The following is a 19,379-nucleotide window of genomic DNA, read 5'->3' on the forward strand; positions in this document are numbered from 1 at the left end:
GTGAGTGTTGAAAAAGGATTTTGTGAGATTCCCGTTTGGTCGCTTCCCTTCCCTGCATGTCACTTGAGCCACGTCCTCTTCTGTCTGTGATTGCACAGAGTCAAAGCAGCAGCTTTCAGAAGCAAATCCCTTGCCAGCTTTCACTTCTTTTCCAACTTAACTCTCTATTGTGCTTTCTCCAAGGAAGGGCAGCAGGTGAGCGGGCTTAGCCTCTAATAAGGGATGTTTGCCAACCCCTTCTCTGGATCTTGCTGTCTTCTCTTTGTGCTCTGGCCCTAAGCTGCGATTCCAGCGACAGAGGAGAAACAGCAACTTTGCAGGAAGCTTTCAAATTGTCTTATAATCATACGTCACTTAATTTCATGCCAGCTATTTAGGAAACAGTATCTGTGAACAGACCACTGGGTTTTCACAAGAGACTTTTGAGTCGCATGCCTCCACTTTTTCTTTTTTTTTTTTTTTCCCTTTTTTACACGCCCACTGCTTTGCAAAAAGTGCGAGATGTTTTGAGCAAGCTTCTCTAACCCCATATGAGGCGTGGGGCCAATTGCCTTTGTCTGTGAGTATTTCTTCTGTTTTTTAACGGCATCCTTTCTGAAACACAGTGAGCCGATGTGTGGTATCTTCCTCTGAGAGCGCAAACCGTGCAAAGGTGCTGCCCGTGCATGTTCGGGCATGTTGTTCTGACCCAGGCTGGGATCTCACCCAAGCAGCAGTTTTAGTCGGGAGCTTCGGGACGGGTGCCACGGGGGGGGATGCTCGTACCCCGAGCCTGGTAGCCCGTGCGTGGGGGTTCAGCAGGGACCGTCCCTTTGCGGAGGGGGATTTGCTTTGCTGACGATTTGTCCCCCAACCTTCTTCTCGTGCTCCAGCATCGCCAGCCCCCCTCCCCAAAACCCGTTTGGCCCTTGTGCTTCGCAGTTTGCTGTCCTTGCAGCGTACGGGGGGCTGACAGCATTGCGAGGAGCTGGGACCCCCCCCCGTCCCTGGAGCTGGGTGTTGCCAAAAACGTCCCTGTGGCTGGTGGGGCCGCAGTTTTGCAGCATCCCATCCCAGGAGGGGCTGGTGGATACCGACGGGGAGCCCTGGCCGGGAGCCGTATGGCAGGCGGCACGTATGGATGCCATACTGCCAGGCGAAGCACAGGCTCCCGTTGCTGTAGCAACGCTGGTGCTGGTCCCCCCCTTCCCTTGACACGAGTTCCCGAGGGGGTGAGGAGCAGCAGAGATGGGGTGCGTGGGTGCTAATTACCCCCTCGACTGACTAACGCTCATCCGTGTAACCCTCTCCGTGCTGGCATTCCTGCCAAGCACAGCCCCCGGCTGGCGGCAGGAGCTGCGGGGAAGGCAGAGCTTTCCCCAGCGCCGAGCCGAGCGACCCCATCTCCTCTTCCCCAGCTTTTGGGGAAGAGGGGGATGAAGACCTCGGAGCGCTAGCGAGGTCCCTCACTCATCCCGGCAGAGCGCCCTGCCCCAATCCCCACCACGGCAAAACAAAAAAATGCCAGAAATACGCAGATTTTTTCCCCCTTCCTCCTCCACCACCCCCCCTTGCAAAGCCAGCGCCTCGGAGCTATGCACGTCTCAAGACCCTTCATCTCAGAGCTCCCGCCTGTCCCTTTCCCTCCCCGGCTGCCACCCGGAGTTTGGCAAACAGGACTCCGGGAATGCAAGCCAAGGAGCACGACCGGCCCCGGGGAAAGCCCAGCCGCCTCCTCCGCAGGCTGGCCTCGCAGCCTGGGTTTTTTTGCATGTTATAGCAAGGTGCATGTAACAAGGAGGGGAGTCAGCAATGGGTTGGGTGGTGGGTTGAGTTCAAGCTTCTTTTTTTTTTTTTTTTTTTTTTAAATTTCTTTTTTTAATTTTTTTTTTTTTTGGCGTTGGGAGAACCTCTTGCTGCCCGTGCCAGCCCGGGAGCCTGTCACGGCACTCGGGCACAGACCTGACCTAGCTAGGGGTGGTGGCAGGGATATGTGGAGGCCCACCGGCCTCTGCCAGGGAGGACCTGAAGCCCCACGGGACACGTGCTGGGTGCAGTGATGGTGATTTTAGGGTTCTCGATGCTGAAGGATCATACGCCCGTTGCCTGGAGACTGCCTCCTCTTTTTTTTTTTTTTTTTTGCTTTTTTTTTTTTAGTTATGTTTAAAGGAGAAAAAAAATGGTGAAAATGTTATTTATTGGCAGAAATTATTTAATATAATTTCTTTTTTTTTGTGAACAAGGAATGAATTTGTTAGAACTGTCTTAATGTAAATTGGAAGTCATCTTTAAGGAGAAAAAAAAAAAAAAGTTAAAAATTGACACAGTCACTCGGCTCTGCTATGGTTTATTTTGGGGTACACTGGGGTGCCTGGCTCCTGGGGTGGAGGGCAGGGCAAGGAGCCCCACGGGTGCTGCCTGGCTTTCAGGAAGGAAGGGAGAAAGGTTTTAGGCTCTGTTTTACAGCCGCTGCCTCGCTCAGGGCCCCTCTCCAGGGCCAGGGCAGCGCCGAGACGGCGTCTCCCAACCTCCCCGGCACGTCGGCACTTGTGAAGTCGCTCCCGGGCGCTTTTGTTGGAGAGCTCTCCGCTCCCTCTCCTTGCCTCTCCATCCTTCCAGCCGCTGGCTGAGTCAATAACCCTCCTCCTGCTGCCTTCCTGGGTGCCACGAGGAAGAGGAGGGTATTTGCCGCCTCTTGTTTCAGCCCCGCCGGCTCCTTCCTCGCCCTTTTTTGCGTGGTGCCCCCTCCACGCCGTGGGCTTGCAGCGCTTCGGCGAGCAGCCCCAGTGTTCGTGCTGGCCAGGATCCATCCTGCCGGGTTACAGCTCCGACACCGGCCTGGTTCCTGCATGGGAATCCCCAACCTGTGCCCTCCGAGCAGGAGGGCAGGAGCTGGCTCCGGCAGCGGTCCTGGCTCCGGCATCGCCTGCTCCCTGCCTGGCTGGGGAACCGGGGGGGGGTGACCTGGCTCCCAGCTGTGGCTGCCACATCTGGCTTCTCCCCTGCAGCACCTGCAGTCAGAGCCGCTTGGGTCAGCATCTCACCGTCGAGTTTCGCTCACCACGTGCAATCCGTGTGCCATCTCCTGCTCCTCACCGCCGCTCCCAAAGCCCGGCGCGGCCGCGGTGCGACAGCTGTCCCCGCTTCCCAGCTGCCGGAAGCGACCGGGGAAGGGATGCTCCGGCTTTCCCACCCCTTTCCTGGGTGTTTCCATCAAAAGGGGGGGAGCTGCCAGCAACGTGCCTTGCACCCAGCATTTGCTGCCCAGCCCCGCGTTCCCCGACCCTCGGCGCGGACGGGGCACGGCACCGGTGTCGGCAGCGAGGGTCTCCGGCAGCTGCCCACCACAGCCCTGACCAAGAGAGCATCTCTCGGCCTGGCCGCACGCTCCCGACTGGCATCGCCGCGCTGAGCAAACAGGAAACACTCGCCCTTTGTTAATCCCGTCCCAGGCTGCGCGTTAAATATTTATCCGCCAGCGGAGGCTGGTGCTGGGAGCTGGGAGGCAGGGCAGGCGCTGGTGGCCGCTCGTCCGGCAAGGGGACGGTGCATGGGGCTGTGGAGGTGAGTCCGGTCCCTGCTTGGAAGTGGGGGGAGCTGGACCCCCAGGGTGGGCTGCAGCAGTGTGGGGTGGCCGGGATCCAGCTGCCCCCAGGAAAACGTTGCCGGCGGGAGCTGTGACCTCCAGAGACGTCGTTCGGGCACGCAGTGGGCTGGATGGGGACCGTCACCCCCTTTGGCGGGCAGGGATGGGGTCTGGGTCCCCCTGGCAGGGTTTAACCCTTTCCCCGGGTGCCCGTGCTTGCGCCCCAGGCCCTGCTGTCCTCTCCGCCCTTGTGTCCCCGAGTTTCCTTGGCAGGACCAGCTCCCGTCCCCGACCTCCTTCCTCCCTGCCGTGTCTCCGGCTTGCACCGGTCCACGGGAGGAGCCGTCCCGGCTCTTGGATGGGAGCTGCGTCCTCCAGGGCTGTGGCAGCCGGGAGCACACCCGCTCCTGTCCCCTTTGTCCCCGGGGTGCAGCACTGGGGCCAGGCAGGGCTCCCGCAATCGGGCCGGTGTCCCCAGCGTCGTCCCCAGCGCCTTCTGGCAAGGGACGGGTGCCTTGGTGGGGACGGAGGGATGGCTGGCGGTTGGCAGCAAAGCCACCGTCCTCCCGCCCGAGTTCCCGTGGGGGCAGAGGCCTGAGCTCACGTGGGAGCGCGTGGGATAGAGGAAGGGCCGGGGCTGCCCCGTTTCGGGGCTGTCAGCAGTTTCGGGGAGCGGCGAGAAGGAAGCGGTGGAGGCTGGGACATGGGCGCTGCCGGCGGGGACGAGGTGGGCTTACGGGGCACCCGCAGAGCAGGGCACGGAGGTGTTAAATGGGGGTCCCCAATGCCCAGACCCCTGGGGGATGGAGGGGATGGAGGGTCGCCCGTGGGAAAGCAGGCGGCAGCGAGGACGAGGACTCTGCTTTCACCATGCCCCCCCTCATGCCGTGGCTCGGGGGGCTATGGGAACATGGAGCTCCGCTCCCCACCTCCACTGGGACTTCCCTCCTCATCCTCTCCCAAAAACCCCTCTAAGCCCCCGGCTCCATCGCAGCGGGGGGTGGCTGCCAGCGGGGGGGGGGGGGGGCCGGCGACGCCAGGCTCACCCCGTTTCATAAGCGGGGGCCGGGTGCGCGGGAACGCGTGCGCGGGGCGTGGGATGAGTTCAGCCTCTTGGCTCGTCTCCCTGGATCCCGTCCCTGGAAATGTCACTGGAAACTCTGAATGGGCCGGCCCCGCTCCAGAGCGGGGAGCGCTGGGGGGGGGTGGTGAGTGCACCCCAGGGGGGGGCCAGGGCACACGGGTACCCACTGCCGGGGAGGACGGCGGCTGCTGACCCGGCCGAGGGGGGATGCTGCCGGGGGTCTTTCGGTACCGGCCACCCATGATGCGCTGAGGCCACCCCTCTCTTTTCCCCCGGCAAAATTTACGCCGTGCGTTTTTCTTCCCTGCCGCTCGCAGCTCCGTCCCGTTTGCCGCGGGGCTCCCCAGGCCCCCGGCCTTCCCGAGGCCGGCGCTGCCCAGGGACCCCCGGTTGGCAGCACCCAGGAGGTAAGAGCTGGCTCGGGGGCTGGCGAGGAGGGGGTGACCGACGGGGAGCCAGGCTTTGGGGGACAGTCCGTGGGAGCGGGACGGGGCTGCGGGAGGGCACTCTGCTGGGAATGGAGTGGCAGTGGTTGGGGTGCCCTGGGGGGGGGGAGCATGCACCCCACTTTCTGTGCCCCGGGGCAAGTCATTCCCAGGGCCTGTTTCCCCACGGTGGTGATAACTATTAATCTTGCGGGCTGCAGAGCCTCTGGCGGTGTCGGGAGCGAGGAGCTGGGGGGGGGGGTCCCCAGCCCTGCGAGGATGGCACACAGGGCACCGTGCCAGGCTAGCGGCCCCCCAGCAGCACCGGTTGCCCTGTTTGAGGAGGGGTCTGCGCGGCGTCGGGCTCAACCCGCGTCCCCTGTGGCATCCGTGAGTCCCACGGGCGATGCCAGTGCCCCGGTGGGGATAGAGATGCTGGGGCATGAACGAGGACGCGGGCGTCCCCCCAAAAGTTCCCGGGGCTGCTCTCAGCCCCTGGAGCCATCCCACGCCGACGCAGCAACGGTGTCGGGAGCCGTTACGGGGGTCCTGTCCCCCCCCAGCCGCCCCCCAGCTCGTGCTGCGGCCCTGGCACCGCGGTGCGGCGGTGAGTCACGGCACATCGCCCTCCCGGCGGGGTGGTGCCGGGCTTGGCCGCACGTTCCCGCCGCCTCTTCCCTCCTTTCCCTCTCCCTTCCCTGTTTGCGCTGCAGGGCGGGGAAATATTTCTGCCTTTTCGTGTTTCTCGGCCTCGGGGAGGCTCGGCCCTGGCAGCTCTCCCAGCGCGGCACTGCCCGACTCCGCTGCCGACGCGTGCCCGGGCGGGAGGGCACCGGCGCCGGCTGCATCCCACCACGGCGTGCCGGGATGCCGGGACAATGGGCAAGGCGGTTCGGCTATCGCCTTGTCCCACCCCGGGGTGTTTTCTCCCCAAAAAGCCCAGAGGGGCTGGATCCATCTGTGGTGCAAAGCTGGGGTGGGAAGAGGGGCCGGGTGGTCCGGATCTGGCCATGGCGGGATTGAGGCCGCATGGAAAACACATGGGGGAGCCGTGCCAGGGCTGTTTCTGGCTGGGAACAGCCGCTTCCCCGGCACCCTGAGTGTGCCCAAGCTGGGTGCGGTGCCGCGGTGGTTGTCACCCCGCCGCGGTGTCCCCTGCACCTCTGAATAACAGGGGACGGTCTCCGGTGGTGGGGATGCGGCTGGGATGGGGTTCACCCGGAGCCCCCAGCTTTCCGGCAAAGCCCGGTGAGACGAAGCCGCTGGAGGGGAGCATCCAGCAGGCAGGGACGGGATCTGCCATGAGCGCAGCCGCTTTCGCCCACAGGGCACGGGCACTCCCGGGGCACCGTCCCGGCACCCCACGGCCATGGCGGGCCAGCTCCTGCCCCCCGACGCCGGCCAGGCTCTGGGCTTGGAGGACATCTCCCCCTTCCACCCACCGCTGTGGCTGCCCCTGCAGCACACAGCAACGCGGGTGAGTGGGGCCGGGGGCTGCTACATGCCCGGGGGGTTTGGGGAGCTGCTCCGCCTCCATCCCTTTGCCACCGCCGTGTTGCCCCCGCGCCAGCCCCCTCCTTGTGCCGCAGGTGCCCGTCATCCGCCACCGCGGCTCCAACACGCTGAATTTCGACTTCCATGACCTGGAGACCTGTGGCACGGCCGAGCGTGGCCAGGCGGCCCCCAGGAGCTCAGGTACCTGTCCCCAGCATCCCTGGGGACGTCCCCACGGGCTCCCCCAAGTGATGCTCGGCAGAGGGCAAGGGCTCACCCTCGCCCACCTCATCCCCAGCGAGCGAGTGGTACCAGACCTGGCCGGCCAAGGAGGCGAAGGCACCCAGCACCCCGGCACCCGCCGGCTCCGTGGCCGGCCCCGGGGCTGCCCCCGCCTGTCCCCGGCCACCGGGCTGGTCGGCCACCTGGACCAAGGACAACAAGCGGCGGGAGAGGCGCTGGGTGAAGTACGACGGCATCGGGCCGGTGGATGAGACGGGGATGCCCATCGCCTCGCGCTCGGTGAGTCAGGAGCACGGGGCTGGGGTTTCCCCCTTCCCCGTGAGCCCCTCACCACCCTGCCACGTCCCCGCAGAGCGTCGACCGGCCCCGTGACTGGTACCGCAGCATGTTCCGACAGATCCACCGCAAGCTGCCAGGTGAGTCCCGGTACCACGGCGCGGCACGGCGCGGCACGGCACCCGCTCACCTTCTCCTCCATCCCCGCAGAGCCGGACTGGGATGCCCATCGCCGCCCCACGGGTAAGCTCGGCCCCTCGCCCACCACGGTGCCTTCATCCCCCCAAGAGCCGCGGAGGAAAGGGCCGTCGCCGGCTGAGCCCCCCAGCATGCCCAACGGGCTGGACTGGTGAGCGCAGCACAGGGCGGCATTTAAATGGTGCCTGGGGACCTGACCCCGGTGGGTGCCCACGGGGTGGGGGGCTGCAGGGGGCTGAGCTCCTCCTGGCTCCCCACAGGACCAGCTGGGGTGCCACCGGTGCCACCGCGGAGCCCGGCAGCATTTTTGACTACGAACCGGGGAAATCTTCGGTGCTGGAGCAGCCGCAGCAGGTAGGAAGGTCCGGCAGCTCCGGCCCCCGCTCAGCCCCGGCACGGAGGGATGCCGGTGGGCAACCGCGGTGTGCGCACACCTAACCGGCCCCTTGCCCTTTTCCAGCCCCCCGCCGCGGTGCCGCCGGCGCGGGCTCAGCCCATTGAGGTAAGCTGCCAACGGTAGGTGGGGGGCCGGGGGTGGCAGCGGGGGGTCCCGGTGCCCGTGCCGCTGGGACGTGGGGTGCGGGCAGTGCCAGCCTCGTCCTGCCCACGCAGGTGCTGCTGGAGCGGGAGCTGGAGCAGCTCAGCGAGGAGCTGGACAAGGACATGAGGGCCATGGAGATGCGCCGGCATCCCTGCCAGGTACCCCGGCCCCTGCCCACCCGTGCCAGCCTGGCCCTCTCCTGCTGCCCCTCATCGCTCCCTGGGCTGGCTGGCCCTGAAGGGAGATGCAGGGCTGATGGCGCGCACATCCAGCTGCGCCCACATCCAGCCTCTGTGCAAGGCTCGAACGCGCGCGTGGCGGGATGCGGGCACGGCTGGATGCGTGCACAGCCGAATAATGCAGACACAGCCGGGCGCGTACAAGGCTGGATGCGTGTGCGACTGGATGCGTGCCCATCTGGATGCACGCGCGGTTGCCCGGCGGCACGTCGCCGTGGCCGTGGCCCGGCCGCCGTGGCCGTGGTCGTGGGACGCTAGGACCCTGTCTCGCCGCGCCGTCTGTCCGGCGGTTATTGGCTCGGCGCAGCCGGGAGCTGGACTCCCTCGCTTCCCGCAGAGACTCAGCCTCTTGGATGATTAATTTTTCTCTCCCACCCCCTCCCGCTCCTCTCCGGCAGAGCTCGGCGGCTGCTCCCACCGCTCGCTCCCCTGCTCCGGCCTCCCCGGCGGCTCGGTGAGTAGAGCCGACTGCTCCCCGCACCCCGAACCCCCAAATCCTGCTGCCCCGGACCCCCCACTCGTGGCGGGGGGGGGCAGCGGTGGGACAGGGCCCCACGTCGGGGTGGGGGGGGCAGGCGGGACCATCCCTCCAGCATCCCGGCTCCTGCGGCGGGTTGGGGGTCCCCACGCATTCCCCACGGACCCCCACGGAGCCCCCCCCGTGGCAGTGCTGGCCGCCTCGCCCCCACCACACCCTGCCACGGGTGGGGGACCCCGGCGCCGGGCCGGCTGCCCAGTGGGTGGGACGGGGACGGACTGGGGCTGACCCTTTCCCCCATCCAGCTTTTGCGGGGACGCCGTGTCCCAAGGTTTGGCTCAGTCCCAGGGGAGGTGACGGCGGTTGGATTCCCATCGCCATGTCCCCGTGTCCCCACTGCCACTGGCACGGGGAGGGGAAACCTGTGTCGGTGGGTGCCGGTGCACCCCGGGATAGGGTGGGCACCCCGGGTTATCCCCACGGCCCCGTGCCCTGTCCCGGCAGCGGGAGGAAAACAAACAAACAAGTGCTCCGCTTCTTGTAGGACCTACCGTAACCCCTCAGGGGTGCGCATGGGGGCTGGAGGGCTGGCTGCCCCCCTGCCCGACCCCCTATCCCGGCTGGGGGTGGGAATGGGAATTTGGGCTCTTTAAATGCCCCCCAGGAGCAGGGTTATCCATTAGCCAGGCGGCTTGCCCGCTTCCTGCTCCGCAGCAGCCGGGACGTGCCGCCGGCACTGCCGGCAAACTTTGGACCCGTCCCGCCTGGCTGCCTCCGGGACGAGACCCTGGAGGGACGCAGCCGGGGGACCCCGACATCCTGGTCCTGGGGGACGCGGGGGTCTTGGCCCGGGAGGGCAGTGGGGTCGGGAGCAGGGAGGGTGCGTGGCAGCGGGGCTGGATGTGGGGTTCAGCCCTGCCCTGAGCCGCCGTCACCCCACAGGAGCCCCCCGTCACCCCGCCGGCTGCAGAGCCCCCCCGGTACCCACCGCCCGCCCGCCAGCCCCGGCATGGAGCGGGGTGGCCTGGGGCTGGCCAGTGACCGGAGCCGTGCAGCCCCCGGCAGAGGTGAGCCCCCCACCCACCCCGAGCTGTGCCGTGCCATGGGGTACCCCACGCACCCCAGCCCTGCCGGCTGGTGACACCCCGCTCTTTGCAGACACCCTCAGGCCAGGGACCCTCCCCAGCCTGTCCGACATGGGGGACCCCGCGGAGGCCGTCAGGAGGGAGGAGAAGAAGGTGAGGCCGGGATGGTCCCATTCCATATGGGATCGGGGATGGCTGGGATGGGGGAGTCCCCCCGTAACCGCTCCTCTCCCTCCGTAGATGAAAGCCGCTCGCCTCAAGTTCGACTTCCAAGCCGAATCACCCAAGTAAGTGATGGTGCTGCTGGGGGTCCCCGCCGTGGCCCTGCGGTCCCTCAGGTGGTGGATGGGGACCGGGGGGAGCCCCAGGATGCGGGGTGGTCATGCCAGCCGGGCTGGGGACGGGTCGGTGCCCCCCCCCAGGACTGGCGCGAGCAGTGTCCCTGAGCGCTGCCGCTTGCAGGGAGCTGACGCTGCAGAAGGGGGACATCGTCTACATCCATAAGGAAGTGGACAGGAACTGGCTGGAGGGCGAGCACCACGGCCGTGTGGGCATCTTCCCCTCCAACTACGTGGAGGTGAGCCCCGGGGACGGAGAGAGGGCAGCCGGGCTTGGAGAGCCTGGCACTGACCCTCACCCACGTCCCCCCCTCCCCAGATTCTGCCCCCCACAGAGGTGCCCAAGCCCATCAAGGCACCCACCATCCAGGTGCTGGAGTACGGCGAAGCCCTGGCGCTCTACAACTTCCGAGGGGAGCTGCCCGTCGAGCTCTCCTTCCGCAAGGTACCGCCGTGCCGTGCCACGCCGCGTCGCGCCGCGCCGCGCCGCGCCGTGCTAACCCGTCCTCTCGTCCCATCGGCAGGGCGAGCGGGTCTGCCTGGTGCGGCGGGTGGATGAGAACTGGTACGAGGGACGTATCTCCGGCACCAGCCGTCAGGGCATCTTCCCCGCCACCTACGTGCAGGTGTTGAAGGAGCCGCGGGTGAAAACCACCGCCGAGGACTTCCCACCCTCTCCCGCCTCCGCCAGCCCCCGGCTCCCGGCCGGCTCCCCGTCCCTGCAGCGCTCGCCCGGTCCCCGGGGCCCCCCGCTTTCCGCCAGCTCCCCCCGGGCGGCAGAGCGGGGTCCCGGCGAAGCCGGTGGGTGCCCGTCCTCACCCCGCCACCTTGGCTTCGCCTTCCCCCCCTCCCCAAAGCCGCCCCGTGCCGGCGCCCCGAGCCCCTCGCCGGCCCCCGCCGGCCCCCCGCACCCTGCGGCCGCCCATCCCCAGGAGCCCTGGTGCCCGACCTGGCCCCCCGAGGAGGTGAGCAACCCCCTGCCGCAGCCCCCAGCCCCGGCGTCGTGCCCGGGGACCGCTGGGGATGTGGGTGCTGACCCGTAATGTTGCACCCATCCTCTCCCCCCTTGCAGCGCACGGCCCCGGGGGCACCCACCAGCACCCGCCCCGACCCTGCCCCGTCCTACAACGGCTCCGAAATACAGTGGACCCCGTAAGTAGGGCCAGGAGCGACACCGTGGCACGGTGTCCCCACGCGGGACCCGTGGTGGTGTGGGCTCTGGCCACGCTGTGTCTCGCAGGTACCGGGCACTGTACCAGTACCGGCCCCAAAACGCCGACGAGCTGGAGCTGCTGGAGGGGGACCGGGTGGACGTCATGCAGCAGTGCGACGACGGCTGGTTCGTGGGTATGTAGCCGCCGGGACGGGGACGGGGACGGGGACAGGATGCCACCATGGCCTCTCACCACCTCTCCTTGCCTTTATCCCCCCAGGCGTGTCCAGGAGGACGCAGAAATTCGGCACTTTCCCCGGCAATTACGTGGCACCGGTGTGACCGGCGGTGCTGAGAAGAGGAGCCCGGTGGGAGGTGCGGGGCCGGGGGCTCCCCACTGTCCTGCCTCGGGCACCCTGCGTCCCCGCCGTGTCCCCTCCGTGTCCCCCCACGGGGACGAAGTGCCTCCAGCTCCCTCCCGCCCCTATGGGGCTGCCTCTAACTGGGACCAATCCCCCCTGCGTGGGGGGGGTCTCCCCCACCCCAGTGCCTTAACCCGACCCCTCCTCACCGCTGCCTGGTGCCTTATCGCCCACCGGCCTGGTGGCCGTACCTCTCCCTCCCTCTCCAGCCAGTGCCGGGGGGGGACCTGGCCGGTGCCAGGCCTGACCATGACGGCTGTGACCCGAGATGCCGGTCTGGGGCCGTGCCACACGCCTGGGAGTCGCGTTTAGCTTCTTGTCCATCATTAAAGCTCAGCTCAGCCCGAGCGAGACCCAGCCTGGTGGTGCCGGGACGGGAGGGAGCCGGTGGGATGGTGCCCACGGAGAAATGTGGGGCAGGAGCCCGTGGGATGCTGTGTGGGGCTGCATGAGGGGCTGTGGTGGTCTCCGTGGGGTCGTGATACTGCGTGGCGGTGACGCTGTGGGGCCACGGTGCTGTGCAGGGTTACAGCGCTGCATGGGGCTGCGATGGTGCGGGGGGGGGGGGGCTGCAAGGGGACACGTGGGGCTGCAACGGTGCCCATGAGGGGTTGCGATGGGGCACGCGGAGCTGCAATGGTGCATGTGGGGCTGCAGTGGTGCTTATGGGGTTGTGAAGGGGCATGTGGGGCTGCAAGGGTGCATGCGGGGCTGCGGTGGTGCTTACAGGGTTGCGACAGGGCACGCAGAGCTGCAAGGGTGCATGCGGGGCTGCAGGGGAGCCTGTGGGGCTGCAGTGGCGCTTACGGGGTTGCGACGGGGCACGCGGAGCTGCAGTGGTGCATGTGGGGCTGCGGGGGAGCCTGCGGGGCTGCAGTGGCGCTTACGGGGTCGCGACGGGGCACGCGGAGCCGCAAGGCCGCACGCGGGGGCCGGCAGCGGCGCGCGTTTGGCTGCAACGGGGCCGCGACGCCGTCGCAGGGGCGCACGCGGGGCCACGACGGCGCGCGGGGCCGACGCGGCGTGGGGTCAAGCGATACCCCGGGGGGGGGCAGCGATGCTGCGTGGGACCGCGGGCCATTCCCCCCCCCCCCCCCGCCCTCCACCTCCAGCCCCCGGTACCCGGGGGTCCCCCGCCACAGCGGACCGAGCCGTGCCCGGTGCCGTACGCCCCGTCGGGGCGGCCGTGCCCGCAGACGGCGCTGCGGAGCCGCCGCCCGGCCCCGGCCCGGCCCCGTTGGGCTCCGCCGGCCCCTTCCGAGGAGGCGGTGCCGTTACCGGGGCCGCGCTCCGTTCCGTCGCCCCACGGGGCCGCCCGGCTCGGCCGCCCGCCGGTGAGTGCGACCGAGGTGGGGGGGGGGGGGGGGAAGGATGGAGCGGGGGGTGCCAGCCCAGGGATGCTACCGGCTATCGGGGGGTGCCCGTCCCGCGGGGATGCAGCTTTTGGGGGTCCCGGGGATGCCCGGGGTGCTGCTCACTCGGGTAGGGGGTGGGGGGGGGTGCAGATAGCCTGTCCCGCAGGTGGGGGGGGGGGGGTGTCCCCCATACCCCCGCGTCCCCTGTGACTCCTGGCATCGCCTGTCACCCGCCGTCACGCCTCGCGGGGTGCCAAGTGGCACCGCCAGCCACCACGGCCACAAAAGCGTCGCTGTGCACCGGGGCACGGAGCCGGGACGGAGGTGGGGTGCAGGGGATGGGGGGGGGGTGCAGAGGACAGAGAAGGGGTGCAGGGGACAGAGGAGGGGTGCAGGGGCTGGAGAAGGGGTGCAGGAGACAGAGGAGGGGTGCAGGACTGTTGGGGGACCTGGGGGTCGTGCCCAGCTGGGTGTCGGGGTCCCCCGGGGCGGCAGACCTCGCTGCCCAGGGATGCTGAGCGGGGCCGGGCATGGGGAGAGGGTTTGGGGTTTCCTCCCGGCACTGGGAAGCCCAGCCCAGGAAATTCTTCCGGGCAGCCTCTCAAGCCCCTCTTTGTGCGCTTGGGATTTTTAAAATGCCTTTCCCGGCGGTTGCGGACGGGGTGCCTGGCTCCCGCGGTCACCCCGGGGCTGCGCCGGCGGGATCAGGCCCGGCTGGGCTGCCGGCTGCCGGCTGCGGCGGGATGGGACGGGACGGGATGGGCCGGTGCAGGCAGCCAGGCAGGGAGCGGGGATGCCAGACCTGACATTTAGGGGAGGGGGCTGCCCATTCCCACCCATCCCACCCAAGGCAAGGGCTGCCACGCTCGTTGGCGTGCCGTGGGGACCCCGCGCTACCCCCGGGGGATCCTCAGCATCCTTTACCGGCGTGGGTTTGCTGCAAGACGAAGCACTCGGGGTGGTGGTGCTTGCAGCCCTCCTGCGCGTTCCGGACCCCGCCGCGGTGAGCAGCGGGATCCTTCCCTCGCCGGCCGCTGGCTGCCCTCGCAGCCGCATCCTCCCCTCCAAACCCCGCCGGCTTGGCCATGCCGTGCCGTGCCGCGAGCCGCCGGCTTCGCTGCCAAGGCGGCACAGATTTCCTGCCTTGCTCAAGGCCCCGGGGCCGGTGGCTTGACCTCGCTTGCCCCGTCCCCCCGGCTGCACGGCCGCAGCCGGCTAGCGGGGTGCCTGGGACCCCCTCATCCCCGGGGTGGGGGGCTCGGCAGGGGAGGAAGCCACCAGCCTCGGCCGGGGGCACCGGGACAGCAAGAGGAAGCGGCGGTGGCCGCCGGCACCCTGCGACGGCGCGAAGACGCGGATCCCTCCCCGGAAGGAAGGCGCTGCCGGTCTCCATCGACCCAGTGCCGGGGACCCTCGGGGTGCGGGGCTGGGAGCCGCTGGGGTGCAGCGGGGACGGGGGGAGGCCTCCGGCGGGCGGTCTTGCCGGCCTGTGCCTCGTGGAGGAAGGCGAGAGCTCTCCTCTGCCTCGTCCCCTCGGCACCCCGGGGTTTCCTGACGCCGCAGTTCCCTGCCCGCCCAGAGCCGCCCGCTGCCATGCCGGTGATGGTGACCTTGGCCGGCCCAGCCCCTTGGGGCTTCCGCATCACCGGGGGAAGAGACTTTGGGAAGCCCATCACCGTCTCCAAGGTAGGAGCCCCCCACTTGCCCCCTGGCCCCGGGGAGGGCTGCCGGGACGCCGGGGCGGGCGCCGTACCGGCCTGCTCCGGGGAGCGGATCCTGTTTATTGTCCTTGAGGGATCCTGCTCCGTGGGAACGGCCCCACGGCGGGCGACGATGGCGCGGGGATTCATGCCGCCCCTGGGCTGGGCAGGGCTGCGCCGAGTTTCCGTCTGTTGTTGCCGTGGCCTTGGTCCCCCCTCGCCAGTGCACACCCCGGTGGAGGGTCTGGCACCGTTTTGGCAGGGCCACGGGGATGCCGGAGGGTGGGAGCATCCCAGCGGGGTGGGATTCGGGGACCGACGCGGAGCTGGCTGCGCCCAACCGTGCGCCGGGACCTTGGCCACGGCGGTGCACGAGGGCTGCCCGTGGGGATGCTGCACCGCATCCCTCCGGCATGCGCGGGGCCGAGGGACGGCTGGCGGGGGTCTCACTGCCCCCAGCGCCTCTGAGATAACACCGGGACTGTCCCCGTATCCCCTTCTCCGCGGAGGTGACGGAGCAAGGGAAGGCGGCTGCGGGCGATCTCCGGCCGGGGGACATCATCGTCGCCATCAATGGAGAGAGCACGGCCGAGATGCTCAATGTGGAGGCGCAGAATAAGATCAAGCAGAGCCCTGGGCAGCTCCAGCTGCAGGTGGAGAGGTGGGTGCTGTGATGGGAGGTGGGCAGCCCGGACGCCTGGGCCCCCAGCCCCATGGATGCGTTGTCCCTGCGCGGGCTGGGGTCCCCAACCACGTGTGCACCGGTTGTTTTTCCCCTCTGGCGACTCTTGGGGCTGTGCCATCCCTGCGGGAGCCTGTCCCGGCTCTGTAATTAAAGAGTCAGGTGGTGACGAGGCTCGGCAGCCCTGGCAGCCGTTACCTGGCCGACTGGTCCCAGTTGGGAGCCTGGGGCTGCTGCTTCTCGCCACCTCCCTGGGGGGCTACAGGGGAACGGTCGTGCCGTGCCATGCCACGGGTGCACGGGGGCTGCATGCTGCTGGGGCAGATGCAGGACCCCTCGCTCTCCCTTGGTCCCCAGGTCCCCGATGCCACCTCCCAGCCACACCAACGGGGACACCTCACCGGAGAGGCTGGCCACACGCTTCCAGGTGAGCCCCGGGCAGCCCCCACACACCCTGGCCCCCCACCCAGGGCTGATTTCAGCTGCTGGCATCTCCCTCCCCAGGACACGCTGCGGATGCAGGAGGAGAGCCAGGACGCCCTGAGAGCCTCCTACTCCAGCCCGGCATCCCTCAGCCCCCTGCCCGGCACTGGCAGGTAAGGCTGGACCCGGCTGCATGGGGGGCTGGGGGGGGGGTGGGCTGGGATCCGGCCAGGGTCTCACCTGACGGCTCCATCCTCTCCCCCCAGCTCACAGCCCCTGGAGAAGGAGTTTGCCTGTCCCGGCCTCCGCCAGGTGAGCAGGGAGCCGGGGGGGCTGTGTGGGGCCAGGCAGAGGTGTTGGGGAGCATCCAGGCACCGTCATCGCCCTTTGCAGCCCCAAACCATCGCCCTTTGCAGCCCCAGACCATTGCCTTTTGCAATCCCACAGCATCGCCCTTTGCAGCCCCAAACCATCACCTCTTGCAGCCCCAGACCATCGCCCTTTGCAACCCCAAACCATCGCCCTTTGCAGCCCCATAGCGTCCCCCTTTGCAGCCCCATTGCCACGCTATCGCCCAGCCCCTCTCTGCCTCGGGGACCGCGTCTGCCGCACCACCGGTGCCGCCGGCCGCCTTCCCCGCCGCGCCGGCAGGCACCCCTGGGCCCCGCGGGCACCGGCACACCTGGCCAGGGATTTTTTTTTGCTCGCTCCTACCCGGCGCCTCTTGGCAACGGCGCCAGCCCGGGGAGGCCAAACCAGTTTGGGGAGGCCCGGCCCTGCACCCATAAGCCTGGGGAACTGGGGCGTTGGCAGGGCAGTGCCCGCCGGCCCCTGTCGCGGTGAGATGCCCGGGGAGCGGGGCTGGGATGCCCGGGGGCCGGGATGCCTCCCCCACTGTCCGAACCGGTCCCGGGATGCCCGCGGTCGCCCCATCCCTCCCCGCCGCGGTTTCGGGCGGCTGCTGCACCCCAAGGGACAGCCGCTGGCTCTGGGGTTGGCGTCTCCCTCCTCTCCTCCCTCCCCGCTTGCTTTTTTCTTGTTTTTCAAGCCCAAATTGGGAAGCGCGGTGGCCCTGAGCACGGCCCTTCCCAGCTGCCTTTGGCTGCGGCCCCGGCCGCCCCTTGGCTCCTCCGGCTGCCCGCTCCCTCCTTCCTCCCCAGCCCTTTATTTGCTTTGGTGCCGGCCCCAGAGAGTCCCTCCCTGCCCCACAGCACCCCGCCGTGGGGCTGGGGCTGTGCGGGACGCCGTGCCCCAAACCCCCTGCCCAACAGGGTGGCGAAGGGAAGGGCTGCCCTCGGACCACGCTTTTCGTCGCATCCCAGGGCGGGTCGGCGGTGGTGGGGATGAGGCCAAGGCGCCCGGCTCCATCCCTGCCTAATTTTAGCTCGTCACTCGCCTGCTCGTGACCCCGCGGAGCCCCGGCGCTGCCCCTCTGCATCTCCACGGGATCCGGGCATGGGGTCCTCGTCCCCGTCCCTGTCCCCAGGCTCCTGCCGGGGTTTGCATCTGCGTGGCGGCTGCTCCCGGGAACATCGGCTTCCACTTAGCCGGGGTTTCGCCTTTCCTGCCTCGCCGGGGCCGCTAAGCAGGAGCAGATGCCGGGGAGGCGACGGGCGCAGGCGTAGGGTTACCGGCATGGGGAGCGGTGGGGGTGCTGCCCCCGGCCCCCCTGGGGTCCCGCTGGCCCCAGCACGGGAGGGGAGAAGCAGCCGCCCCTTGCAGAGCCACGGAGCATCCCTGCATCCCTCCTGGAGAGCAAGGCAGAGCACCCATCCCTGTGGGGACCGGGGCTTGGAAAAAGCCCTTGAGCCAGGTCTGGGTGTCCCCAGGGTGCCCGGGAGGAGAGGGAGGGTCTGCAGGCACCCATCCCTGAGCTCTGCCCAGGAGATGCCACGCTCACCCCCGGGCTTGGGACATGCCGGGGGGGCTGCTGCAGCACCCCCATGCCAGCCCCCCAGCCCCCCTCCAGGGCACCCAGCACCTCTCTCCCCCTGCCAGGAGCGAGGAAGCCTGAGTCGCCAGAACAGCTCTCCGGGCTCAATCCTGCCTCCACCCCCCCGCCCACCCTCACCGGGGCTCGGGGCCCCCCCAAACCCCTGGGAGACGCGCAGAGAGCGGCGTCGCTCTTCGTCCTCTCCCAGCCCCTGCAACAGGTACGGAGCGGACTTGGGGTCGGGGGGGGGGGGACGACGGGACACACAGAGGTGGGGAAGCCCCCGGCCCCATGCACCCATCTCGGGGTGACGGCTTCACACCCTGGGGTGCCGAGCGGGTGCTGCCTTGCTGAGGGAACCCGTGCAAAGAGTTAAGAGGCAGGTAGGGACGTGGGAGGGCCGGGCAGGCTGGGGCAGCTCCCCAGGGTGGAGGGAGCAGGTGGCGGGTGGCTGGGTGCAGCCCGGCGGACCCAGGTTTCTGGGTGCTGGGAATCCCCCCCCCCATCTTTCCCCCCTCCCCGGGGTGCCGTCCCATAGCCTGGGCTTGGAACCGGCCATGAGGCGCTTGGAGGAGGATTCGGAGGTCTACAAGATGCTGCAGGAGAACCGGGAGCTGCGGGTGGCCCCACGGCAGTCCAGCACTTTCCGCCTGCTGCAGGAGGCTTTGGAAGACGAGGGCGGAGGTGAGGAGGGTATGGGGTGGGGGAGATGGGGGGGTCCGGCTTGGGGAAGGGGTGGCGGGACTCTGACGGCCTCATGGCCCTGCAGCCGGCCCTGCAGCCCCTTTCCCCAGCCGGCTCTCGCCCAGCGCCCGCAAGCCCGTGGCCGGCGTCCAGAAGCTGCACGTCTGCGAGAAGTGCGGCAGCACCATCGCGTGAGTGGGGCTGGGGGCCGGAGGGGGGGCTGTCCCTGGCCAGGATCGGTCCCTGCCATCACTCCTGGCAGGGTTGATCCTGCGGGGGGGGGGGGGGAATCGGGGTGCCCTGCTGATGCCCCCCCTCCCTGTCTCTCCCAGGACGCAAGCGGTGCGGATCCAGGATGGCCGCTACCGGCACCCGTCGTGCTACGCCTGCGCCGACTGCGGCCTCAACCTGAAGATGCGGGGTCACTTTTGGGTGGGTGACGAGCTCTACTGCGAGAAGCACGCCCGCCTGCGCTACCAGGGCACCCTGGGGGGGCCCGCCAACCCCCCTGTGTCCCCCCACTCCTGAGCCCCAGGCACCGGCACGGTGCAATGGGGAGCTCGCCGCCTGCATCCCCTCCACATCCCGGGGAGCAGCGCGCACCCCACTCCCCCCGGGACGCCCCGCCAGCCCCACTGCTTTGGTAGAGTTGGGGTCTGCGGTGGTGGTGGGGGGGTGTTGACTTGGGGCTGAGGGCATCACCAGGTTGTAGATGGCCGAGGAGGGGGGTATGCGCTGCAGCTGCCCGCCTTTGCCCTTGCTGTGTCCACGTGTGTGATGAGCTGTGTTGGTTCTCAGCCTGGGCTGCAGCAGCTGCATGCACCGGGGGACACAGTGGGGACGTGGCGGGGGGGGCACAGGGACGCTTGAGCACTTAGGTACCGGAGAGGGGGCTGGCACCGCTTTGTACACTGACTGCAAAGGGAGATATTAAACCAGATCTCTATATAAATATAATATATATTTGCTCCACTCCCATGTCTGGTCTGTGCGGGGCGGGCAGGCAGGCAGCCTGTGCTCTCCCAGGGCTGAGACCGAAGGCCTGGGGGAAGGTGGGCTTC

At 68.5% G+C, this 19,379-nt stretch overlaps 2 protein-coding genes across 5 annotated transcripts; both read left to right on the forward strand.

Annotated features, from left to right (window-relative positions):
- The first annotated feature begins 3,290 nt into the window (after positions 1 to 3,290).
- On the forward strand, positions 3,291 to 11,888 carry SORBS3 (sorbin and SH3 domain containing 3). Of its 3 annotated transcripts, none has more exons than XM_052806542.1 (20): positions 3,291 to 3,543; positions 4,967 to 5,056; positions 6,402 to 6,551; positions 6,664 to 6,769; positions 6,867 to 7,090; positions 7,164 to 7,227; positions 7,298 to 7,436; positions 7,546 to 7,639; positions 7,746 to 7,787; positions 7,898 to 7,984; positions 8,464 to 8,519; positions 9,486 to 9,610; positions 9,702 to 9,781; positions 9,869 to 9,915; positions 10,091 to 10,205; positions 10,286 to 10,411; positions 10,491 to 10,931; positions 11,039 to 11,118; positions 11,207 to 11,313; positions 11,400 to 11,888. In XM_052806542.1, the coding sequence occupies exons 3-20, from the start codon at positions 6,444 to 6,446 to the stop codon at positions 11,459 to 11,461; spliced, it is 2,103 nt and encodes a 700-aa protein (XP_052662502.1). In that variant the 5' UTR covers positions 3,291 to 3,543; positions 4,967 to 5,056; positions 6,402 to 6,443; the 3' UTR covers positions 11,462 to 11,888. The 3 variants fall into 3 exon arrangements, with proteins under 3 accessions (XP_052662502.1, XP_052662501.1, XP_052662500.1); XM_052806540.1 differs by lacking the exon at positions 3,291 to 3,543 and adding an exon at positions 4,222 to 4,292; XM_052806541.1 differs by lacking the exon at positions 4,967 to 5,056.
- An 876-nt stretch (positions 11,889 to 12,764) lies between these two features.
- PDLIM2 (PDZ and LIM domain 2) lies at positions 12,765 to 19,290 on the forward strand. Of its 2 annotated transcripts, none has more exons than XM_052805196.1 (10): positions 12,765 to 12,875; positions 14,476 to 14,582; positions 15,106 to 15,257; positions 15,636 to 15,705; positions 15,783 to 15,874; positions 15,968 to 16,013; positions 17,700 to 17,854; positions 18,173 to 18,318; positions 18,404 to 18,509; positions 18,651 to 19,290. In XM_052805196.1, exons 2-10 carry the CDS (start codon positions 14,490 to 14,492, stop codon positions 18,844 to 18,846), a joined length of 1,056 nt encoding a protein of 351 aa, XP_052661156.1. In that variant the 5' UTR covers positions 12,765 to 12,875; positions 14,476 to 14,489; the 3' UTR covers positions 18,847 to 19,290. The 2 variants fall into 2 exon arrangements, with proteins under 2 accessions (XP_052661156.1, XP_052661157.1); XM_052805197.1 differs by lacking the exon at positions 12,765 to 12,875 and adding an exon at positions 14,147 to 14,314.
- Positions 19,291 to 19,379: the final 89 nt, after the last annotated feature.

This window comes from Harpia harpyja, chromosome 13 (assembly GCF_026419915.1).
Source record: "Harpia harpyja isolate bHarHar1 chromosome 13, bHarHar1 primary haplotype, whole genome shotgun sequence".
Taxonomy (NCBI): Eukaryota; Metazoa; Chordata; class Aves; order Accipitriformes; family Accipitridae; genus Harpia; species Harpia harpyja.

Bases quoted from the DNA above. Each gene is read 5' to 3' on its own strand.
- PDLIM2 (XM_052805196.1), top strand. From the start codon at position 14,490: ATGCCGGTGATGGTGACCTTGGCCGGCCCAGCCCCTTGGGGCTTCCGC. The intron at 15,258-15,635 runs GTGGGTGCTGTG...CTTGGTCCCCAG, and splicing joins CTCCAGCTGCAGGTGGAGAG to GTCCCCGATGCCACCTCCCA. The intron at 18,510-18,650 runs GTGAGTGGGGCT...TGTCTCTCCCAG, and splicing joins AAGTGCGGCAGCACCATCGC to GACGCAAGCGGTGCGGATCC.
- SORBS3 (XM_052806540.1), top strand. From the start codon at position 4,269: ATGGGCGCTGCCGGCGGGGACGAG. The intron at 7,437-7,545 runs GTGAGCGCAGCA...GGCTCCCCACAG, and splicing joins ATGCCCAACGGGCTGGACTG to GACCAGCTGGGGTGCCACCG. The intron at 8,520-9,485 runs GTGAGTAGAGCC...GTCACCCCACAG, and splicing joins CCGGCCTCCCCGGCGGCTCG to GAGCCCCCCGTCACCCCGCC.